The sequence below is a fragment of the Panthera onca genome, chromosome A1 (assembly GCF_046562875.1).
Source record: "Panthera onca isolate mPanOnc1 chromosome A1, mPanOnc1 haplotype 2, whole genome shotgun sequence".
NCBI classification, from domain to species: domain Eukaryota; kingdom Metazoa; phylum Chordata; class Mammalia; order Carnivora; family Felidae; genus Panthera; species Panthera onca.
Window position 1 is genome coordinate 132867718 of NC_138339.1, and position 23067 is coordinate 132890784.

The 23067-nt window shown below is 38.8% G+C and overlaps 1 protein-coding gene and 1 long non-coding RNA gene across 2 annotated transcripts in view; one reads left to right on the forward strand and one right to left on the reverse strand.

Annotated features, from left to right (window-relative positions):
• SLC27A6 (solute carrier family 27 member 6) overlaps window positions 1-16041 on the reverse strand; it is an 81059-nt gene extending 65018 nt beyond the window's left edge. The window contains exon 1 of the mRNA XM_060636226.3: window positions 14993-16041. Coding sequence (XP_060492209.2) covers window positions 14993-15473 — 481 coding nt within the window. The 5' untranslated portion in view covers window positions 15474-16041. The remainder of the gene's footprint in view (window positions 1-14992) is intronic.
• Window positions 15931-17629, forward strand: LOC132681588 (uncharacterized). The gene is made up of 3 exons (XR_009611126.2): window positions 15931-16035; window positions 16852-16959; window positions 17451-17629. It is a non-coding gene; the product is annotated as an uncharacterized LOC132681588 (long non-coding RNA).
• Window positions 17630-23067: the final 5438 nt, after the last annotated feature.

The following is a 23067-nucleotide window of genomic DNA, read 5'->3' on the forward strand; positions in this document are numbered from 1 at the left end:
TTTCTGGGTTCTCTATTCTGTTCCTTTGATCGGAGTGCCTGTTTTTGTGCCAGTACCATACTGTCTTGGTGATTACAGCTTTGTAATATATCTTCAAGTCCGGAATTGTGATGTCCCCAGCATTGGTTTTCTTTTTCAAGATTGCTTTGGCTATTCAGAGTCTTTTTCAGTTTCATACAAATTTTAGGGTCGTTTGTTCTAGCTCTGTGAAGAATGCTGGTGTTATTTTGATGGGGATTGCACTGAATATGTAGATTGCCTTGGGGAGTACCGACATTTTAACAAAGTTTGTTCTTCCAATCCAGGAGCATGGAATGTTTTTCCATTTCTTTGGGTCTTCTTCAATTTCTTTCATAAGCTTTCTATAGGTTTCAGTGTATAGATTTTTGAACTCTTTGGTTGTGTTTATTCCTAGGTATTTTATGTTTTTTGGTGCAATTGTAAATGGGATCGATTCCTTGATTTCTCTTTCTTTTGCTTCATTGGTGTATGAGTGCAACCGATTTCTGTGCATTGATTTTATACCCTGTGACTTTGCTGAATTCATGGATCAGTTCTAGCAGTTTTTGGTGGAATCTTTTGGGTGTTTCATATAGAGTATCATGTCATCTGTGATGAGTGAAAGTTTGACCTCCTCCTGGCTGATTTGGATGCCTTTTATTCGTTTGTGTTGTCTGATTGCTGAGGCTAAGACTTCCAATACCATGTTGAGTAACAGTGGTGAGAGGGGACATCCCTGCAGTGTTCCTGACCTTAGGGAGAAAGTTCTCAGCTTTTTCCCAGTGAGGATGAGATTATTGGTTGGTCTTTCATATACAGCTTTTATGATCTTGAGGTATGATCCTTCCATCCATATTTTCTTGAGGGTTTTTATCAAGAAAGGATGCTATATTTTGTCAAATGCTTTCTCTGCATCTATTGAGAGGATCATGTGGTTCTTATGCTTTCTTCTCTTGATGTGATGTATCACACTGATTGTTTTGCAGATATTGAACCAGTGCCTGCATCCCAGATATAAATCCCACTTGGTCAGGGTGAATAATTCTTTTAATGTATTGTTGGATCCAGTTGGCTAGTATCTTGTTGAGGATTTTTGCATCCATGTTCATCAGGGAAATTGGTCTGTAATTCTCCTTTTTAGTGGGGTCTTTGTCTGGTTTTGGAATCAAGGTAATGCTGGCTTCATAGAATGAGTTTGGAAGTTTTCCTTACATTTCTATTTTTTGGAACAGCTTCAATAGAATAGGTGTTAACTCTTCTTTAAATGTTTCGTAGAATTCCCCTGGAAAGCCATTTGACTACTAATTAGATTTCTTTGTTGATTATGGGTCTGTTCAAATTTTCTATTTCTTCCTGTTTCAATTTTGGTGGTTTATATGTTTCTAGGAATTTGCCCATTTCTTCCAGATTGCCCTTTTTATTGGCATATAATTACTCATAATATTCTATTATTGTTTGTATTTCTGCCATGTTGGTTGCGACCTCTCCTCTTTCATTCTTGATTTTATTGATTTGGGTCCTTTCCTTTTTCTTTTGGATCAAACTGGCTAGGGGGTTTAACAATTTTATTAATTCTTTCAAAGAATCAACTCCTGCTTTCATTGATCTGTTCTACTGGTTTTTTGGTTTCGATAACATTGATTTCTGCTCTACTCTTTAGTATTTTCTGTCTTCTGCTGGTTTGGGATTTTATTTGCTCTTGTTTTTCCAGCTCTTTAAGGTGTAAGGTTAGGTTGTGTATCTGAGACCTTTCTTCTTTCTTTATGAAGGCCTGAATTGCTATATACTTCCCTCTTATGACTGCCTTTGCTGCATCTCAGAGGTTTGGGCTGTGGTGTTATCATTTTCATTGGCTTCCATGTACTTTTTCATTTCCTCTTTGACTTCTTGGTTAGCCCATTCATTCTTTAGTAGGATGTTCTTTAGTCTCCAAGTATTTGTTACCTTTCCAAATTTTTTTCTTGTGGTTGATTTCGAGTTTCATAACATTGTGGTCTGAAAATATGCACAGTATGATTTCAATCCTTTTGTATTTGTTGAGGGCTGATATGTGTCCCAGCATTTGATCTATTTTGGAGAACATACCATGCACACTGGAGAAGACTGTATCTTCTGCTGCTTTAGGATGGCATGTTCTGAATATATCTGTTAAGTCCATCTGGTCCAGTGTGTCATTCAAAGCCATTGTTTCCTTGTTGATTTTCTGTTTAGATGATCTGTCCTTTGTTGCTAGTGGGGTGTTGAATTCCTGTACTATTATGGTATTATTATCAATGAGTTTCTTTATGATTGTGATTAACTGATTTATATATTTGGGTGCTATCATGTTTGGAGCATAAATGTTCACAATTGTTAGGTCTTCTTGGTGGATAGACCCCTTAATTATGATAGAATGCCCTTCTTCATCTCTTGTTACAGTCTTTATTTTAAAATCTAGATTGTATAAGTTTGGCTACTCTGGCTTTCTTTTGGCAAAAATTAGCATGATAGATGGTTCTCCACACCCTTACTTTCAATATGAAGGTGTCTTTAGGTCTAAAATGGGTCTCTTGTAAAATGCATAAAGATGGATCTTGTTTTCTTATCTGTTACCCTATGTCTTTTGATTGGAGCGTTTAGTCCATTGACCTTTAGAGTGGGTACTGAAGATATGAATTTATTGCCATTATGTTGCCTTTAGAGTTGGAGTCACTGGTGGTGTTCTCTGGTCCTTTCTAGCCTTTGTTGCTTTTGGTCTTGTTTTGTTCTTTTTTCTTTTTTCTTTTCTCCCCTCAGAGAGTCCCCCTTAAAATTTCTTGGAGGGCTGGTTCTGTAGTCATGAACTCCTTTAATTTTTGTTTGTCTGGGAAGCTTTTTATCTCTCCTTATATTTTGAATGGCAGCCTTGCTGTATAAAGAATTCTTGGCTTCATAGTTTTCTGATTCAGTTCATTGAATATATCCTGCCACTCCTTTCCGGCCTGCAAAGTTTCTGTGGATTGGTCCGCTTCAAAGTCTTATGGACTTTTTTTCCCTTGCTGCTTTCAAGATTCTTTCCTTGCCTGAGTGTTTTGTGAATTTGACTATAATATGCCTGTTGATGGTCAGTTTTTGTTGAATCTAATGGGTGTTCTCTGTGCTTCCTGGATTTTGATGTCTGTGTCTTCCCCCAGGTTAGGAAAGTTTTCTGCTATGATTTGCTCACATAAATGTTCTACCCCTTTTTCTCTCTCTTTATCTTCTGGGACCCCTATGATTCTGATGTTATTCCTTTTTAATGAGTGACTCAGTTCTTCAATTCTTATATCATGCTCTTTTGCCTTAGTCTCCATCTTTTTTTCTGCTTCATTATTCTCAATAAGTTTGTCCTCTATATCACTGATTTGATGCTCTACTTCCTCCATCCTTGCCACTGTGGCATCCATTAGAGATTGCTGCTCAGTTACAGAATTTTTTATTTCATCCTGACTAGCTTTTACTTCTTTTATCTCCGCAGAAAGGGATTCTAATCTATTTTCAATCCCAGTGAGTATTCTTATTATCATTATTCTAAATTCTGGTTCAGACATCTTGCTTGTATCTGTGTTAAGTCCCTGGCTTTCATTTCTTCCTGTTCTTTCTTTTTGGGTTTAATTCCTTCATTTCATCATTTTGAAGGAAGAAAATAAATTAATAAAGTAAAAAAAATTTAAAAATTAAAAACAACATGGGAGTGCAAGCTGGTGCAGTCACTGTGGAAAACAGTATGGAGCTTACTCAAAAAAACTAAAAATAGAACTACCCTATGACCCAGAAATTGCACTACTAGGTATTTATCCAAGGGATACAGGTGTGCTGTTTCGAAGGGACACATGCACCCCAATGTTTATAGCAGCATTATCAACAATAGCCAAAGTATGGAAAGAGCCCAAATGTCCATCGATGGATGAATGGATAAAGAAGTTATAGTATATATATATATATATATATATATATATATACACACAATGGAGTATTTCTCTGCAATCAAAAAGAATGAAATCTTGCCATTTACAACTATGTGGATGGAGGAACTGGAAGGTATTATGCTAAGTGAAATTTGTCAGTCAGAGAAAGACAAATATCATATGACTTCACTCATATGAGGACTTTAAGAGACAAAAGAGATGAACATAAGGTAAGGGAAGTAAAAATAATATAAAAACAGGGAGGAGGACAAAACATAAGAAACTCATAAATATGGAGAACAAACAGAGGGTTACAGGACGGAGTGTAGGAGGGGGAGTGGGCTAAATGGGTAAGGGGCATTAAGGAATCTACTCCTGAAATCAGTGTTGCACTATATGCTAACTAATTTGGATGTAAATTTAAAAAGATAAATAAATAAAATTAAAAATTTTAAAAATTGAAAAAAATAAATGCCTATAAAAAAAATTTAAAACAACATAAAAAAATCAAATAAGGGCTGCTAGATCCTAGGTGTGTTTTGGTCTGGTTGTTGAAAGAAGGTTGACAGATTAGAGAAAAAAGGAAAAGATAAGAAAAGAAAAAAAAGGAAAATGTTTTTAAATTAGAAAAAATGAATACAATAAAGTAGAATAAAATGAAATGATGAAAATCTAAAGAGAATTTTAAAAATTTACAAAAAAGTAAAAAATACAGTAGAAAAAATTAAAGAAAAATCTTTTTAATAAAAATGGAAAATAAAAATAAAAATTTTCCCTTTCTGTATTCAAGAATAAGAAAAGAAAAAAAATTGGATAGATGGATCAGGGAACAGAATGAAATACGATTGAAATTACATCTGGTCTCCCCTAGAAGTCAAACTATGAAGCACCTTATAGTCTGTAAACTAAGCAGGCAGAGAGACTTGTGGTGTTCCTCAAGAGCATGGTTAGCCCATTTGGGAGGGGCTTAGTGTCATGGTTCCATTCTCCACTAGATGGCACTGCTTAGCTTACTGGGGTGGATTGTTGTGGTGCTTGTAGGCATGTATGCACATGCGCAGATGAAAAAGGCATACCCAGCTACCCAGTCTCTAGTTTTAGAACTCTGTGCTCTCTCCTACTGGCAATCTACACCCCTCCTTGTCTCTGGCTTCTGTCCACTCCCCGCTTCTCCATTTTCTGTGACCAAGCCATCAGGCTGACAGGTGGCACTTCCTTTCTGAGTTTTATCTCAGATGGGGCTGTGTTTCCCACACCCCTCACTTCGGAGGGACTGTGGCTTTGACCCACTCAGACCCTCTGGGGAGGGTCTCACTGAGCAATGGCTGGGTGCTGGCCCGCCCCCAGGAACATCAGCAGGACCATGCTGCTGTTGATGACCAAAGACTGCTGCTCGGTGCCAGGCTGCCCCCAAAAAGTTTGTGCGATCGTGTAGCAGCAGCATGTCAAGGATTATGGTTAAATCACAACACATATCTGGCACCAGGCTTCACCCTTAATGTCCTTGTTTCAACACCAGTGAATGTTGTGTTCTCTGGGTTCTCCTTTGCCTGTGGAGAGGCCACACAGCCTCTACCAAATATCCTCGAAGCAAAGGAACCGCCATTCCCCATGTGACCTGAGGGCCTCCTGGACCTGGCTGTCTGCTCCTGGGGATTTGCCTTTCCCACCAGACCACTGCCAGGCATTGATCTGCAGAGTTTTCAGACTCTGCACATCCCCTGTTTATAGAGTCTTAATGGAATTTAAACCCTCTCCTTTCTCATTTTTCCCTTTTTTGTTCAGTCCCTTGTGGCTGTTTGCACTCTTCCACTTTCTCTCCAGCTACTTTGGTGCTCTTCCCATATTCTCCCTGCCATCTTCGTCCTCTCTCTGCAAGCAAAAACAGCTCCCTGCCCTCTGTGGTTTCTCTCTCCCCCAGTTCACCTCTCTGCACTGTGTACCTGCTGAGTTCTATGGTTCAGGTGGTGCAGATTATTGTGTTAATCCTCAAATCAGTTTTCTAGGTGTGCAGGATGGTTTAGTGTTGATCTGGCTGTATTTCATGGATGAGACACAAAAAAAAACCTTCCATGCTGTTCCACCATCTTGGCCCCTCCTCCAGAATTGTTATTCTGACCTGTGTTTGATGATCTCTAAAGTGTATACACTACCTCATAAAAAAATCAATTATAAAAAATAATATTAGGGGCACTGTGTGGCTCAGTAGGTTGAATGTCCAACACTTGACTACAGCTCAGATCATGGCCTCACAGTTTATGAGATTGGGCCCCACTTTGGGCTTTGCACTGAGCATGGAACCTGCTTGGGATTCACACTCTCTTGCTCTCTCTGCCCCTCTCACCCCCAAATAAGTAAACATTAAAAAAACATATTAAATATTAAATATACCCTGGTCAGAATGTTCAAGTACATATAGATATGAACATTTCCAATCAAACAATTATATTTTTTTTCTAAATTTTTAACAAAATTTTAAAAATAATTACAAGATATATTTGAAGCTGAACTCAGTGTGCTGCATTAAACACCTTTTTTGAAATGTAAATCAGAATCTGATTACCTCAAAAAGCCATCTGTCAGCCACTACTTAATTCTACTATAATTCAATATATTTGGGAAAAAACTCATGATTTAGTTCCTCAAAATCTATCATTCAGATTGATCACAAAGAAACAGCAAGAGAAATATGTCAAATGGGACCAGGTTGTTCACAAGTAAAACCTGCAATAATACTAAGGAAACACAGAAAATAATAAGGAGTTCATATGTAGGACGTAGGGAGGAAAACTGGGACTTGAACTTTTCTGAATTAATTTCTATTCCTATAGCAAATCCAAAGAAAATAAACTGTAAGAGTCCAGAGTTCCACTGAGCATATACAGCATGCTGCAGGTTGCTTTGGTAAGAAGAAGTGAAAAATCACAAGGAATGCTGGCTGGGGGGGAAGAACAAGCCACAAATAAATGAAAAAAATAGGACAAATCATCCAGACTTTCTATTTTCTTTTATTTTAATGACTCTCACATTTTGAACATATAAGTACAAGTCTCTTAAGTGACTCATTTCATTATCTTAATTTCAAATCGCTCACGGGGAATTGTAAATTAACAGCATAAACTTTTATATGTTCATAATGGTATGTATGTCTAAATAGAAAAAATAAGTACAAAGAAAGTTAGAGGATGATGAATTCTGGCCCAAAATCTTTGTTGGAATTGTAGAGGCTAAAGAAATACTCAGGGGCATCTGACTGGCTCAGCTGGCTAAATGATCGACTCTTGATTTCAGCTCAAGTCATGATCTCACAGTTCATGGGTTCCAGCCCAGACTCAAGCTTCATGCTGCCAGTGCAGAGCCTGCTTAGGATTCTCTCTCTTCTTCTTTCTCTGCCCCTCCCCTGCTCGCTCTCTCTCTCTCAAAATAAATAAGTAGACTTTAAATACATATATATGTATTTTAATATAGATTAATATTTACTAATATTAATATATATACTTATTTAATATATATTTTAAAAATATATATGTAAATAAATATATATTATAAAATATATATATAATAAAAAACAAACACTCAATGTTGTCAAAGAGTCATGATTTTTACAAGAAAAAGGAAGTGAGTAGATTCCTAAGAATTAGAGGAAATACAATTTCATTTCCTTCATATGTTAACATTAAACTGACTTAGCTGAAACATTTAGAATTCCACAGAACTTTCATCATACAAATTATTTCTTCAGTAGTAGTAGGAAATGTGGGTGAGGATAGTGAAAACTGAAATAAAAATTTAAAAAGTCTTGCAGAAGATAAAATATTATTTTACTCATCACAGCCAATTTATGTTAACAAAATGAAAAGTTTCAGTGTAATTTTGAAAGTAAATTCTAAACGCTAAGTCCTGACAGAAAAGAACATTTGTTCAAATGCCTCAAGGAAATTTGCCTGTTTTTCATGAAGATTTACTCTTTAGTGAAGTGTGCTACCACTGAAACCCAGAGAACTGTAAACATCTCAAGGTAATGATGTGGACCCTAATCCATACTTGAGCGGACTGTGCCTGGCACACACACGGGAGTTGCTGGACAGAGATGTGCTTACGGAACTGAGCTCTGCCCATGGGATCCACTGTGGATGCAGGTTTTGACGGAAAACTACCATAAGAAAGTGAGACAGCTGAATATTCTGTGACCTTTAATTAAGTCAACATTATAGGACAAGGCTGTAATGGAGAAGACTTTCAAAGCAATAGGTTCTTTTAAGAAACACTTATTATTGGAGCACATGGGTGGCTCAGTTGGTTAAGCATCTGACTCTTGACTCTTTCAGCTCAGGTCATGATCTCATGATTCATGAGTTCAAATCTTGGTTGTGATTTCACAGTTCAAGCCCCCGTCATGATCTCACGGCTCGTGAGTTTAAGCCCATGTCAGGACCTGAGCTGACAGCTTGGAGCCTGCTTGGGATTTTCTCTCTCTCCCTTTCTCTCTGCCTTTCCCCTGCTTGTATGCATGCATTCTCTCTCTCTTTCTCTCTCTCTCTCTCTCAAGAGAAAAAAATAAACTTAAAAAAACACACATTATGTCTCAAGCATGCAAGGCATTTCATTAGGTGGTGTTGCAAGCATAAAAACAGGTAAGTTGTGATCTCTGCTTATGATCATGTAGCACTTTTTGTACCAATGAAGTTGGTTCTCCGTCAAGTCTCTTATTCCTATTTCTGATAGTACAAATGCAATTAGTAAAACTTAATATATCACTCTACTATGCCATTAACATGAATTAGGTTATTAAAAGGCTTGCAAAGGAAGAGCTTGTGGCTCTTAATATACTTGAATTCTTAGGTTAAGAAGAAAACTTATATGAAATTCAACTACAAACGTTTAGATTGAGCTTTTCACACTCCAAAGCAATAATCACACAGAATCCAAAGTGGAATTATAGACCTCACTTCATGCTTTAACCACCATCCTACTACTTAGAGCAGCTTTTCAGCAGCTTAGAATAGGTTTTTCATAGAAAACATGGGCAGACTCTGGTTTCTAAGAAAGTTGATATTTAGTTGATATCCTAATGAATATTAGTTTATTAATTATCATAATAACCCTAGGAAGGGCACAAAAGCACAAGACTTTCAATTGTAATAACATATTCTTCCCTGAAATGATTTTATTAGCTGCCCTGAATATATGCACATGAGTTTGTAAGGGGGTTTATGTGTTTTCACTCTTGGCCATCCCCACCCATTTTGAGGAAGAGACATCATATTCCTTATGGGTAAAATTGTGCAAAAAAAGAAAAAGTAGAACACTTCATTTGACTTTGTTTCTAGCACATCTCCTATTGCCAAGGAAAAATTATCACTCAAGTGGGACCACAACGCCACAATATATTTGGCTTACTATTTTTCAATGACAAAGTAGTATAAACCAGTAAATGCATAGAAAAGCTCTCTAGACACAGACTAAACAGTAAGTAGAGGATAAAGTGGTAAAAGGCAAATACAAGGTGGTATTTCTACAAGTTTCGGACCCCATCAGAGTTCTTTTCCACACTCCTCTTTGGTTATAAATGGAAGTATCCTCTTTTTCTCAGCCACAGAAGAGCTAACCCATTTGGCTGCTAATTTGTGCCTGACACTCTTCCAGCCCCAGCTGCTGATGACGGGGAAGTGGACATGTTTGCAATGCTACTGGGGAGGACACAATAGATGCTTAAAACCAGTTCACATGGGCCGTGTGCCATGTGCCTGGAACTCCCTCCTGTCAGCCCTCTCCCCAACAAAGACAGAGACTCCTACTTCGTATACATGTCTCTGCTCCTCTGCAATTAAAAATAATTATAGCAACCATTTAATGGATAGATACTATGGTCCAGGGATTCTGTTGCGTTCTTTACGTTTAATTCACACAAGACCCAGTGATACTCATTGATCATCTGCTATGTGTCAGCAGTCAGTTAATGGCAGAGCTAGGATCCAAGCCCAAGTTTTCCTGGCTCCAAGATGTATACTTCTCCCATTTTACCCTGCCACTTCTCTAAGCAGTCATGATGTCCTTTTAAGTAGTTTTTGCTCCTGCCAGTATTCAAACATCATCCCCTTACAGTAAACACGTGTTCAGCAGACAGTGTAAATGAGAACCCCATTGAGTGTCCCCATGATTAGAAAAGAAAGAAAACTACAAATGTATCAGTACTTAGAACACTGTCTTTTTTAGTTAATGAATCATGAAGCCACTGAACCTTCCTATTGAAGTGAGCAATTTTCTTTTGGAATGGAGGTAATCTTTGATGGAGCGGAGTCTAAAATGGAAAAGAAAAATGCAAAACAGCCAGTCATTCTACTAAACATTAGCAAAAATATTAAAATGCCCCCCAAATTAAAACCAATATATGTGAAGACAATTATGGCACATGGATTAAATGATAAAAGTGTACATGAGCCATGTATCTTATCTGAATATGCATTCCTTTCTATACAACTTAAAAGGCCTTTGTTTTTCTCCTAACTCTTCCTCTTGGTCTTTAAAAAGCAGTTATCTTTATGGCTGATAGTCATTGGGAGAATTACAAAGGCTTGATGACTGGAACAGTCTGAATGAGATGGTTCATGAAAACTAACGAGGCAAGCCTGCATGTTACTTTAAGTTTATAGTACTGTTTCTTGGGAACAGGAACACAAAACCCTTCCAAACATGTTGAAAAACAAAATACTATTGAATCTAAAGTAAGAGTTCAGGGTAATATTAATATGTATTTTTTAGCTATCCACTGATAATAATTTGTGTATATTCAGAAGGAAGAGAGTACAAAACACACACATGCAAGTAAATCTGAAAACTTGGGGATGCCTAGTGTGTCTAAAAGACTTTGTACTTTTGGGAAGTCATGATCCTAACACTTAGCAACATTAATTACCGATGAACAGCAGAGGGACAGTTTATTAGCAAAACTATGCAAGTAAATAAAAAGGTACTGAGTGTATATATGTACTTTGGAGTTTTTCATTAGTTCATTCATTCATTCATTCATCCATCCATCTAGACAATAAATATTTGTTGAGCATCTCCTTTGTGCTAAGTTCAGGGAATTTAGTGGTGAACCAAACCAACTTCCTCGGCTCAAAGAGCTTACATCCCCATTCGGTCTAGTCCCCAGAGAGACACAAATAGCAACTAGAACTTTACCACTCCATTGGGCGGCTGTGAATAGCCAGAGCATATGGGAGGCAGGACGGTTTAGTGGAAAAGGTACTGAAAGAAAGTAAGTGGATAGATGAAAGGTGAGAGAGAAGGAAGGGAAAGGGGGAAGGGTGGGGTGGGGGGGGGGATGGAGAACAGAAAAGAAAGGAAAAGATGGAGATGGGGGAATGAACAGGAGCACGAGGACAAGGACAAAGGTGTACCCAGCAGGCCTTTGCATCAGAAAATGCAGGCTCTAGTCATATGCTTCTTCTACATATGTGAGCTTCAGGGAACAGCTTGCCCTCTCTAACCTATGCTTTCCTGATCTTTAAAACAAGGCTACTATGGCTGTGGTGAGAATCACATAAGATAATACATATAAAAACAATTTATAATTTATTAAGTACTTTAGAAAAGGGAGAGATTATTTATTATTATTAGTAGTAGTAGTAAATAGGTCAAAGAATATAATTACACAGACTTTTTAAAGTGATACACAAGCATCCCAACACTTTCCTATTTATTCTAAGAAAAGAGAAAAGCATATAGACATAGAAATCATCTTGGCAACAGCCACTATTACTAATATCAAAGTTGAGATATTGTGAGGAAAGGACTAGGTTTAATCTAAGCCTATTTTTCAGTAAGCACTGACATTTTCCAGGGAAATCTGAAATGCCATTTGACACTTCTTCAAAACTACAGAGTACACACAGGAAACTTCCTAGTAAGTATTTTTGAACCTGCATACCGTGAGAGAATGAAATACAAGTTTTAAAACCATTTAAATTGTTTCTAGTTATCTGTGTATGAACTACCTGGTGTTTTAATATTGGCAACTTTTATTTTACTATTTTTATATAACTGGAATGCGTATTTTTTCCTAGTAGTATCACCAGAGGACTGAGATACAGAAACAATTAGGCTCTACAGTCCAGCACTGTCTTATATAGGAGACCAGGTTGGGAACGTCTGCTCTTAAACCTGAGTTGTATCAACCTGGACACCCTCAATCAATTTCTTCCCTTCGATTTCCACTATATAACTCTGTACCTGCCTCTTGGAGTCACTGGGAATATCTTTTACATAGTCAGCCTTGAGTAAAAGGCAACTGTTAACATTTTTGTTAATGCCACTAACATTTGCCTGGTAGATTAGTTGCTATCTTCTCCCTTTGACTTGTTCATGGAGACAGAATTATAAGACATTATCTGGCCTACCTGTAAAACCTGTTTGAAATCGATTCTAGATAACTTCTGGAAAATAAAATGTTGTTAAAACATACCAAAGTAAGGTGTTTGGGGTCCTATGCCAAACCACTTACTAGCCTTTCTTATGGCTAACACCAGATTAGATGGCAGCAGCAAAATCCAAACAAGTTTCCTTATTAAAGGCCTCAGATGACTTAATAATGATAATAATAGTAACAATTATTTCAATTCACTAAGGCTTCAGTTGGTACATACCAGGCATTCAGCTAGTCCCTTTACATAAGGTCTATCATTTAATCTCAGAATTACACTGTGAAATAGATGGTATTGTCACCATTTGCAAGTAAGTAAAACGAGAGGGAGTGAGGGAACGAGGAAGATCATCTTATCCTTAATGTCTGGCTTATCTCCATCTAAACCATCTGATTGTTCTTTCCACCTCAATACAGTTTCCCTGGGGATATAATGGTTTAATGGTACATCTCCATCAGAAACATTCCATGAGATTCTAAGAGCTCTAACATTTAAGGCTCTAAAAACCATATGTATGTTTAACTCAAGATGCCAAGAATACAGAATTTCTTGTATTTCAGGCTAAGAGCTTCATATATAGAAAGGTGCTTGTGATATAAGCCACATCTTAACAACAACAACAAAAATCTAGTAATTAAATGAAACGGAATTGTCCCATAGCCGAAAAACTTATGTACTTTATATATTTTAAAGATATGCTGAAAAGAACTGTTAAAAAGATTTAAGGTTGATTTCCCCACCTATCTACTCCTAAGCAAATTGACTGCTGTTGGCTTAAAACTCCAGCATCTCAAATAGGCTTTTATATACCAAAACTTACTGTTGGTGTTAAAAACAAGGAAACAATGCAATTAAGTTACTGGCAAGGAAAGCAAAACTCTGGCACAAGTAACACTGCAAAATTAATTGGTCCTAATTAGGCAGTCACTCAGCAAAGAGCAAAGTTGGAATGTCTATGTTGAAAGGTAACAAGCCCTATACATTTTGAGAGGAATCCCTCAGGAGACTGGCTGTAGGATGTTTCTCAGGTTGGCTTTAAAAATATGGCTACAGAAACCTTTTCAGGGACACTCTGGCCCTCTTCGTTTGCTCTTGTCAAAGCAATTTATGGCTTTATCAAATTTCAGCACAATTTAATTTTGATTTGTTCTAGAAACTGTGACCTAAATTGGATTTAGTGATCTAACTGGATTGAGCAATAATAGGGGCAATGGAATAAAATGTGAAAATATATCCAAAGAAGAACTATAATATTTTTTTTCTGCTTCATTCACATTCATTCACACTTGCCCCATTCACCATGATATCAAAATTCTGTATGACTTATTTATCCTGCTTATGGTCACAGTTCAGAGAAAGTTCATCACGCTAGTTAAACTTGAACAAATGAACAACAAATGAACAAAAAATACACAGGAGAGACTATGCAGCTTCTCCACTTCTTTAGATTAAACAAGACAAAATCAATGCTTGAGAGTAAACATTTTGCTACTTTATCAGGTCCTAAGTTGAGCTGGAAGGACAATGGGAGCAAGGAGAAATCAAAGTCTTGAGTAACCTTTGTACTATATATCGCCTAACCCGTTATTGTGTGATGTGCAATAATGATACAAGAAAGGTTACTAGTGAAGTTCTACACCTTCAAGATCACTTACATATCAATGTAGATAATTTTTCCAGACTGCTCTGTGAATCTAAAAACTCTGCACGAGTTGTCAGTATGCATCTATTCATCTAAAATACTTAAATACTTAGCTAAGGTCCTTGCCATGGAGCCTCTTCATCCTCTACCTTCCTGGCTTCATGCAAGAAGAATATACATAAACCCATTACATTATACCAAGTAAGTATCACTTGTCATACTTCAATTCCACTTGGTGGTGCAACTCAACTTCCCAGGTTCTTTGTTAATGAGGTATTCAACCAAAAACTTTTCTTTGCAGTTCTGTGTCAGTATGTGTATCCAAAGCCTAACCCAAGGGAGGAGGGAGAGAAGACTAGAACATAATGGAAGCGAAGAAAAAAAATGCAGAGATGGGGGTGAGGGAAGGGAGAGCAAGAAGCCTAGACTCTGCCAAGAGCCCGCCCACTGGCTGGGAGATGGGAGCCTAACCTTGCTATGCAAGTCCCAGCTTGCAGGGATGGCAAAATAAGAGCAGACATGAAGATAAGAATTCATGCAATTCAGATTAATTTGCTCTTCAAATGTAGTCAACCTTCATATTGTTACTGTTAGAGGCAGGTAGGTATTCCACAATGAAATGAAAGTAACTTTCCTACTCATCAAATAATTTTGTCAGATCTGACAAAACTAGAACTTACCGAATTCTATCTCTCTGTGTTCTTGCATTCATGGAAGATACCAATAACCATAAAACTGCCCCTCTTTCAAAATAGTAAGAAGCAGAGATTTCAGAAAAGTTTTCTGAACCTTTCCTGGTGGTTACTAATCTACAAAAGGGTAAGTGATTGAAATAGAACAGGGGATATTAAACCAGCAGTCACAGAACTGTAAAACTATTTTGTAGCCATACTATGCACACTTCATCACACACACCCGAAGTGTTAGTTGTGAAGTGTTGTAACCAACAGGGGCCAGGGAGTGATGACAGGCAGGGTTGCCTTTTGCCCATGGAGACCTCACCCGGACGGGCTTTTTACCTGCACCCACCACGAGGGCCCTGGGCTCACAGCTGCGGATGCAATGCAGAAGGGAGTTGGAGACAATGTTGGAATTGAGGAAGGCCACCACGCAGCCCAGCTTGGCCAGGCCGAACCACACATGGACGAAGTCAGGCTCGTTGCTCATCAGCAGAGCCACGGTGTCCCCCCTTTTCAGCGTGGAATGGTTCAGGAACACGTGAGCCACTCTGCTACTCCTTTTGTCCACATCCTGATAAGTGTAGATGTCTCCCTCATAGATGATGAAAGGTTTCTGGGGCTGCTTCTTGGCAAGACTCAGGAATTTATCCAGGACAGTGAACAGCTCCCCTTTCAGCATATACATCTCCAGCCGAATTCCATAGCGTACCACCTTCAGCAGGTACCAGAAGTCATCCCAGAAATAAGGGAACACCAGTTTCTGCAAGAAATGCAGGAAGCCTATTCCAGCCGCTAGTCCTGTTAACCATGGCAGGAGCATGGGGGCAACTGGAACAGAGAGCAGCTTGTGATCCCAGCCCTTCTTTTCAAATGCAGCTTTCCGCAGAGACCACGGCTACCCAGAGCTGAGGGCTGGCACCTGCAGCTTGAGTCAGCCTTTCTGGGAGGAAGAGGGTGATCTTGAGAAACAGAATCAGAAGTGTGCACGGAAGAACTCGCCCCGAGGGATGCTGGGGATAAGGCTTAGGTCATCACCTATCAGGGGCCTCGCAATCTAGGAGTCCAATTCGCAAGCCCCGACGGCTGTCCGCGCCCTGCGGGGTTCTCTGGCCCTCTCAGCCCTCTCGCTGCAGGCTGGCTCAACCCCCGACGGCTTTGCGGCCCTGAGCCAACCCCACCACCCTCAGGAGAACTATGTCCAGGAGCAGACGTTCTTCTGCTGGGTGTGGGCTTTCGGGCGGCTGCAACTTGGACGCTGAATTCGAGCCTGGAGAAGCTGGAGTTGGCGAGGGCTGACAAGCGCAGCCGCTGCGGGTCTTAACCCGCCAGAAACCGCGCAGGGTCTCAGGGCCACGCCTCTGCCGGGGATGCCCCCAAGTCAGGTGGGATCCAGGCCCGAGCCCCGCCCCTGCTCCGCCCCGCGCCCCCGCCCCGCGCCCAGGAGCTCCCCCCTCCCCTCCGGGGGTACGGACACACTGGGTTCCCGCGAACTGCTCCGGGTGGCCACCATCTCCCCTCCCGGTGCTCTTGGGCTGGTGTATCTCTGCTCGGAACCGCGGCCGTGTCGTCCGCCTGTAGCCCGTCTCCAGGCTCCCGGCCAACCCCTGCTCGGGGCGCCGCCGCTGGAACAGCTCGGGCTCCGTCGCCGCCTCCTCTCTGGGTGTGCGTCCCGCCGCCCCGGCGAGTGTGCCGCTCGACCCGCCCCGGGCCTCTGGCCGGGAAAAGACGGTCCCCGAATGCAGGGAAAGCCGGGGATCCTGGAAGTCGTGGCTAGAGTCAAGGGCAACCAGGCTGCTGGAATTGGGTCGAGAGAGTTCATTCACTAAACAGTAAGACCTAAAATCGCTGGAGAGGCGATTGGAAGAATTAAAAAAAAAAAAAAAGTCTCGACAGAAAGAACGAAAACGACAAAAAAATATTTATGAATTGGCCACATCAAGGAATATTTGAACTTTTTCTTCAGAAAACACAAAATTGGGTTGTTCTACAAAAAGTACTTTTGAAAACTTAAAGTTTGGTATTGACATGTATGTTGAAATTCTATCCTTAGAGTGCCTAGTCATTGCTCTTTACAAAATGTTCCAAAATTACTGATTGATGTGGAAACTTAAGTCCATATCTACATCCATATTTCTTTTTAGGTGAAAAATACTATTCTCTGTCCTTAACAATAACTGTTTTTTAAATCCCCCATTTAGATCGGGAACTTGAACTAAGAATTCCCAAAATGGGAGAGGAGATGGTGAAGAAACAAGTAATTGCAAAGAATTATAAAATTTTCTGCAATGATGAAATTTTAACTGAAGGTAAAAAACTGAGGGGCATTTAGTTACACTTTTTTTTCTTGCAGACACCATCATCCCAGGCCCCTGCTTTTAAGGAGTGTGAATAAATGGTTAATTGTACATAATGAAACCATTAAGCATTGCCTCACATTTCCCTCTTTCTTCTCTTATGTTCTGCAGCTGGGTTCTAGCTAACCTCAGATTTCCTAATAAAAAAAAACCTGGTAACTCCAAGGCCGACTCTGGTTTATCAATCTGAAAATGATTACTTTGAAATCACAGCGAAGAGCCCAGGAGAAAGACAGGCTCTTTGATCTTTTTTGCGCAGATGAAGAAAATGCTTTCTCAGTTTATTCAGAAGGGATGGTCTTTTCAATTCAAAAACATCTTTTCAGTTAAAAAAAAAAGTGTTAGTATCAAGCAGTTTACAACTTGAAAAGTCAGTTTATGACTTGAAAAGTCAGTTTATGACTTGAAAAGCACCTTTGAAATTGGATCCTTTTCTCTCCTAGCTGTAATCTGATTCAGTCACCTGGAAAAACAACTTTCAAAGCAGACCATACAGACCATGAGCAGTGGGTTTCAGCTTTTGGATTTCCACTACAAGTAAAATCTGTCTTCCTCTAGTGGGAACAGAACAACTAAGGAGACACAGGTTTGCCATCCTTTAATTTGTTAAATTAAAAACATTAAGCACACGTTAAAACAATTACCTGCTACTGTCACCATTGTTTTATAAAGGGAAGGATTTATTTCAACATTAAAAGCCAAGAAAGTAATACTATTATAATAAAGGGCAGTCTTTTAAAATAAATAAAATTGGGGCGCCTGGGTGGCTTGGTCGGTTAAGCGTCCGACTTCAGCTCGGGTCATGATCTCACGGTCCGTGAGTTCGAGCCCCGCATCGGGCTCTGTGCTGACAGCTCAGAGCCTGGAGCCTGCTTCCGATTCTGTGTCTCCCTCTCTCTCTGACCCTCCCCCGCTCATGCTCTGTCTCTCTCTGTCTCAAAAATAAATAAACGTTAAAAAAAATTTTTTTTTTAAATAAATAAAATTAACTTCATGAAAAACTCATTGGGTTACACTTATTTTTCTCATCATTTTTTTGAATGTTCACTTATTTTGAGAGAGAGTGAGAGAATGGGGGAGGGACAGAGAGAGGGGGAGACAGAGAATCCCTAGCTGTCTCCTCAGGGTCAGCACAGAGTGTGACCCAGAGATCATGACCTGAGCTGAAATCAAGAGTTGGATGCTTAACTGATTGAGCCACCCAGGTGCCCCTTTGTTTCGTTTTGTTTTTAAAGTAGGCTCCACACCCAGCCTGGGGCTTGACCTCAAGACCTGAGATCAAGACCTGAGCTGAGATCAAGAGTCAGACACTTACTTAATCAACTGAACTACCCAGGTGCCCCTCTCATCATGTTTAACATCATCCCAAGGCATGGAGATAGATTTTTATCAACTACAGATATAAGTGAGTCAAGAAAATATTTGGCACCATGAATATGAGACACTTTGATTTATTAGGAGAGCTACAAGCTACGTTGCCAAAATTTATATGGGCCAAGAACAATTCCTCACCTGAAATCTCACCATAAAAGAGTCAATGAAAATATTGGGACAGCTAAGCAGTATTGTATGTACTCTTAAATCAGCCCATGTGTCTGTTCCTGTTTTTGTTTTTGTTTTTCCATAAATTTGGTATTCACTTTCAGAAAGAACCAAAGACAGCTCAGTAAAATATATATAGTTATTTATTACAGTTGCTAATTATTGCAAAATGGGGGTAAGACACTAAGAATAACTGCAAATGAGTAAATTTATTGTTAAATTAAAATAAAAACAAACACATGGGAAGAGTCTAGACGTTTCTGTTACTATTACTTTTGATTAGGGACAATACAGTATTTCTCAGATTCCCTTTTATGGAATATAGAAATTTAATTGCTTTTAATGTTATCTGAAAATAAATATTGTGACTAAATGCAAGTCAATGCAAATAAATCCCCTTCCTTTATTTTCAGTGTATATATGATCTCCTCTCCCCCATTCCCATTTCTGGTTTGACTTTCCCCTCTAACCTGCTCCCAGTCCCCTCTGTTGCAGATTGTTTAGGCAGCAGATAGAAGTAAAACTGAACAAAAAGCATCGTATGGTAGACACGGAGTCATCTTATGCCCATAGGATTTTACCACTGTAACTTAAGAATTCTGACTTTGTGTAGACAAATTACTCGTGTCTGTAAGTATTCTGACAAAATTCTACAGCAGTCATATTTTGGATTATAGGAGGTTTGGGGAAGGCAGAGGTTTAGAAAGTCAAAAATCCGCAAAAGGTGTTTGCAATGGGCAAGGAAGCTGAGTTCCTTGACTGTAGCAGAGCTTGAGGAGGTGGGTGGGAGTGGGGTGGAATGTGTGAGGGAGATGGATTGGTAAAATGAGGTAGGGAAGGGTGAATGCAAGACTTCCACTTAACACTTCCATACAGGAAGGGGGTCTCGCTCAGGTTTTAATCACTGTCTTCGTCTCTCATCATAGCTTGATTTTAATGGGAAGCCTCACTCTTCCTACCGTCAGTTGCTTTGTTTGTGTTAATGAGCCATCATTGCCCACAAGATTATTCCCCACAAGAACTCACGAAGCCAATTCAACATTAAAGATGAGAAGTGGGTTAGAAGGTTGGGTGGTATTAACATTACCATATGTCTTAGACACATCAAACACTTCTTGAAATATAAAATTTTTACAGCACCAAATAAGTGATCCTATAATAACAGTCTGGGCAGCAATTCTCAACCAAATTAAATGTTTAACTATCATTTTTGCCACAGGCTACAAACCATGCCTAGAAACTTCTGCCAATCACCATCCTGCCAAGAAGATATTTTACACATGTATTTTATTCATGCATTTTAGAAACAGTTTTCTTACATCTAAGTGCGTCTGTTTGTGGCAACTTTCCCTTCCTCAGTGTTGGTGAAATATACCCTTTGGGAAGGACATTTATGCAAAGTTTTGTATGTTTATTCTGAATCCTCAGGGTAGCTTCATTTCTATTTAAGAAGCCACCTACATGGAGGCAGGTCATTTGGTCATTAGTGACATAAATCAAAGAAATTCTTTGGCAACTTTTATTAGGAATTAACAATGTTCCAAATATCACAGTGAGTTCTTCCATGGGCCCCACTTTTGCAAATCCCATAGGGTCTAAGATTTAGTCTCAAAGCTCTGGGAGGGGACAGTGGGAATTCTGAGATTCAGCATGAATATTTCATTTCTTGGCACATCCTGGAAATTTACAACACTTAAAATTAAATACTTTTCCAATGGCTTAATTATAATAATTATTTCTCCCTGGGTAGACAGGTGGTCCAGTGCTGGTGGGCGGGTGCTCCAGACCTGGCACTACTCTGCCAACTTCAACTCATGCCTTCTATTTAGGGGGGTCAAGGCAGCTGCTCCAGCTCTTGCCTGCTCCCAGTCTCCAAGAGGGGGAAGGGATAGGAACTGAAGGAGTCACCTCATTTAGTGTCTTGTTGTTTTATTTTATTTTTTAGCTTTTTATCAAATAAAATTTGCAAACACGCATAAAAGTAGAAATAATATAATAATAATACCCCCTACCATATAGTCATCACCTAGAGTTCGTGATGGTTAACATTCTGGCCAGTTTGTTTAAACTATTTTTTTCTGAAGCATTTTAATCGCAGACAACATAGTATTTCTATCCTAAATATCTAGGGACATCTCTGAAAGAAGGACATTTCCCTACCTCATCACCATATCATGATCACATGTGATAAGATTAACAATAATTCTTTAATACCATCTCATACTTAGTCCATATTTAATTGCTTCCAAAATGCCTTTGGGAATTGGTTGGTCTAAAACCAGAATCAATTCAAGCTCTGAAGTCTAAATTCTCTTTTAATCTAAAAGAGTCCTTATCACAACCTCTTTATCTTTTCCCCAGAAGTTTCCTTTTTAAAGACAATAGACCAGTGGTTGTGGAGAGTGTCCCACCTTCTGCTTTGATCTGATTGTTCCCCCATGACCCCTTTAAAATGTTCCTCTGTCCCCCATATTTCAAGTAAACTGAGAATTAGACCTATAGACTTAGACTCCGGTCAAGCACTTTTGGCAAGAATACTTCATAGGAGAATCTATGTATTTTATGCTGTATTACATCAAGATAAACATGATATCTAGTTGTTGTGAATCAGACTGCTCATCACTGTTGATGATGAAATGTACCTTACTGTATACACTGATGTCCACCTTGCTTTTTCCACCTGATGTACTCTGGTGACCCCAATCTATCATTATGCAGACATTCTCATCACTTCCTTTTATGGTTGTATATACTCCATCATGTGATGATATCATAACTTATTCAACTTGCTCTCCACTGATGGGCTTGTTTTTAATCTTTTGCCATTATGAATAGTGTTATAAGTAATGAATCCATGCACATGGTATATATTTTTCCCAGTGTAATTTTGGGATAGCTTCCTAGAAATGGGATTTATTGCTGAGTCCAAGAGAAAACATATGTATTATTTTTCTGGATACTGTCATTTTGCCCTCCACTGGTTCAGGTTTCACAGAGAAGGAAAAGCAGATCCAGAGAAGCTGCTTAGGCATAGCCTCGCAGGGCATTCATCATCTGAAATAATTTGTAAAATTAACTTATGACTCTTCTGGAAATAGAATTTACTTCATTTTTATTTTTTTTGTTTCTAAATATACTTAGATTTTGAGCTTGTCATTCCTAAACAAAGTAGCATTCAGAAATTTATGATAAAAGGAATAAGATATTAAAATCTTCACATATTTCTGTGATAACCCTCACATGATTTTTTTAATCAATTGGATCAAAAATTGAAACTATTTGCTCTTTAAAAACTTTAAGTATTTTCCTTCTCATTCTTGATTACATGAATATTTCTGAAGATAGCTTATCTATCAGATTCTGGAAGTTAACATTAGCATTTAGTTTATGAGGAAGAATCATTCTTCCCAACACGTTAATACTTTATTGGAGGGGCTCCACATTGACTCAGACGGTTAAGTGTCTGACTTCAGCTCAGGTCATGACCTCACAGTTAGTGAGTTCGAGCCCCATGTCGAGCCTGGAGCCTGCTTTGGATTCTCTGTCTCCCTCTCTCTCTCTCTGCCCCTCCTACACTGGTGCTCTCTCTCTCTCTCTCTCTCTCTCTCTCTCTCTCTTTCCCTCTCTCCCTCCTTCTCTCTCTCAAAAAGAAATAAACAAACATTAAAAAATTAAAAATTAAAAAGTTGAGAAAAATACTTCATTGGATGAACTAGATGATGTCCTCAAAGGTCCTGCCCCTTCACACCTCAGACCTAAAACAAGTTCAGGCAACTCAGCCTTAATATTTTTCAAGCCTGAAACCACAGGTGACACCTTTTAATCATATATTCATACGATTCAAAATTCCTATTGCACAATAATTCATGTGAACACTATCTGTGCCCTACATCTCTATCTCATTATCAAGATGCAGATAAAGAAGAGTTCTAAGAAAAAAAAATTTCTAAGAACTATTTTTTTAATAAAAATTCATGAGATCAAACCCAGTAAATATCACCTTTCCAGATGTTTTGAACATTAAAGTTGATATTTTGATACTAAAACAAATTCATTAATTGTATCTATATGGTCACTACCTACACTAAATTAGCCAACATTTAAATGAAATTATTTATTACATCTTTTGGGTTTTTTTTGTTGTTAATTTATTATTATTTCCTGTTTATTTCACTAGTTTGCAAGTGCTTATTGCTACAAGAACATATTTCTGTTTACTTGGCTTAGCAGCAGGCAAGGAATCATCACATTCACACACTGAATTAGTCCAGTATGGATTTGGTAGGCTGGTGACACTTGGGTTGGAAGTTAAAATTTCCAACATATCTGTACTTACTGGATTTGCACACAAAGTACTTTGTCTGAAATATCTTGTGTAATGAGGTTGAGATGTCAAAACATTAATGTCCTAAAAAGAAAGGCAGCAATGGAATTGAGTGAGTGTTTGCTCCAACAAACCTGTATCTTTGGACTTGGGTACTCCTTACTCCAATCCTATTTACTAGAAACTACAGAAGT